The sequence below is a fragment of the Bison bison genome, unplaced genomic scaffold (genome assembly GCF_000754665.1).
Source record: "Bison bison bison isolate TAMUID 2011002044 unplaced genomic scaffold, Bison_UMD1.0 scf7180017864322, whole genome shotgun sequence".
Classification (NCBI taxonomy): domain Eukaryota; kingdom Metazoa; phylum Chordata; class Mammalia; order Artiodactyla; family Bovidae; genus Bison; species Bison bison.
Window position 1 is genome coordinate 2757223 of NW_011494894.1, and position 748 is coordinate 2757970.

Genomic DNA, 748 nt, shown 5'->3' on the forward strand with positions numbered 1-748 from the left:
CGTTGCTCACGCTTTTCCGGGGCCCGGGGTACTCGGGTGGGGGCTTGTTTGGAATCCGGGCCAAGGCGGCCTGTAGCTGGGTGCTGTACTCCACCTTCTCCCGGAGCACGGGGATCTGGGGCACCGGGTCGGGAGCCTCCTCCTCCTCCTCCTCGCTCTCGCTGCTGTGGATCAGCATGGTGGCATCCGAGAAAGTCTTCTTGTGGTGGTACTGGGGGATCTGGGGGACCTCGTGGCTGCCGGGGCCCTCCTCGGGAGGCCCTGGCTCCCGTAGGGTGCTGCGGCGGGCCATGGGGATGTTGAGCGACTTCAGGGTCATGGCTTCCATGCCCCTCACCATGCTGCTCATCGCCTCCAGGCTGTGACGCTTGTGCACTGCACCATGGTGCTTGGTGGCCGTGAGGGGCTCGCTCACCTCCTGGAGGGACTGGTGCACCACCGGGGAGCTGTCCTCCTGGAAGGTCTTCACGGACAGCTGAACCTTGCGGGTCACCAGGTCGGGGCTGCTGCCGCTGACGTACTTGTGGCGGTGGCTGGCGAGGTCCGGCGTGCTGGTGGCCGGCCGGGGCCGCGGGTAGGGGGGCGGCGGCCGGAAGAGATAGTTTTTGAGCACGTGGGCTGCGTTGTAGCTATGGGCGCCCTGCAGCTGCATGTTGGCCAGCTCTGGGGTGCTCACCGTGTGTGAGATGGCACTGGGTCCACCCGGCTTGCTCGGCACTGTGGGATTCGTGGGGTTGAGCTGGTCTGA

General features: G+C 66.6%; 1 protein-coding gene across 1 annotated transcript in view; it reads right to left on the reverse strand.

Moving 5' to 3' along the window:
- PTPN14 (protein tyrosine phosphatase, non-receptor type 14) overlaps positions 1–748 on the reverse strand; it is a 190038-nt gene that overhangs the window by 24197 nt on the left and 165093 nt on the right. The window contains exon 14 of the mRNA XM_010853060.1: positions 2–748. This exon is cut by the window's right edge and continues 7 nt beyond it. Coding sequence (XP_010851362.1) covers positions 2–748 — 747 coding nt within the window. The remainder of the gene's footprint in view (position 1) is intronic.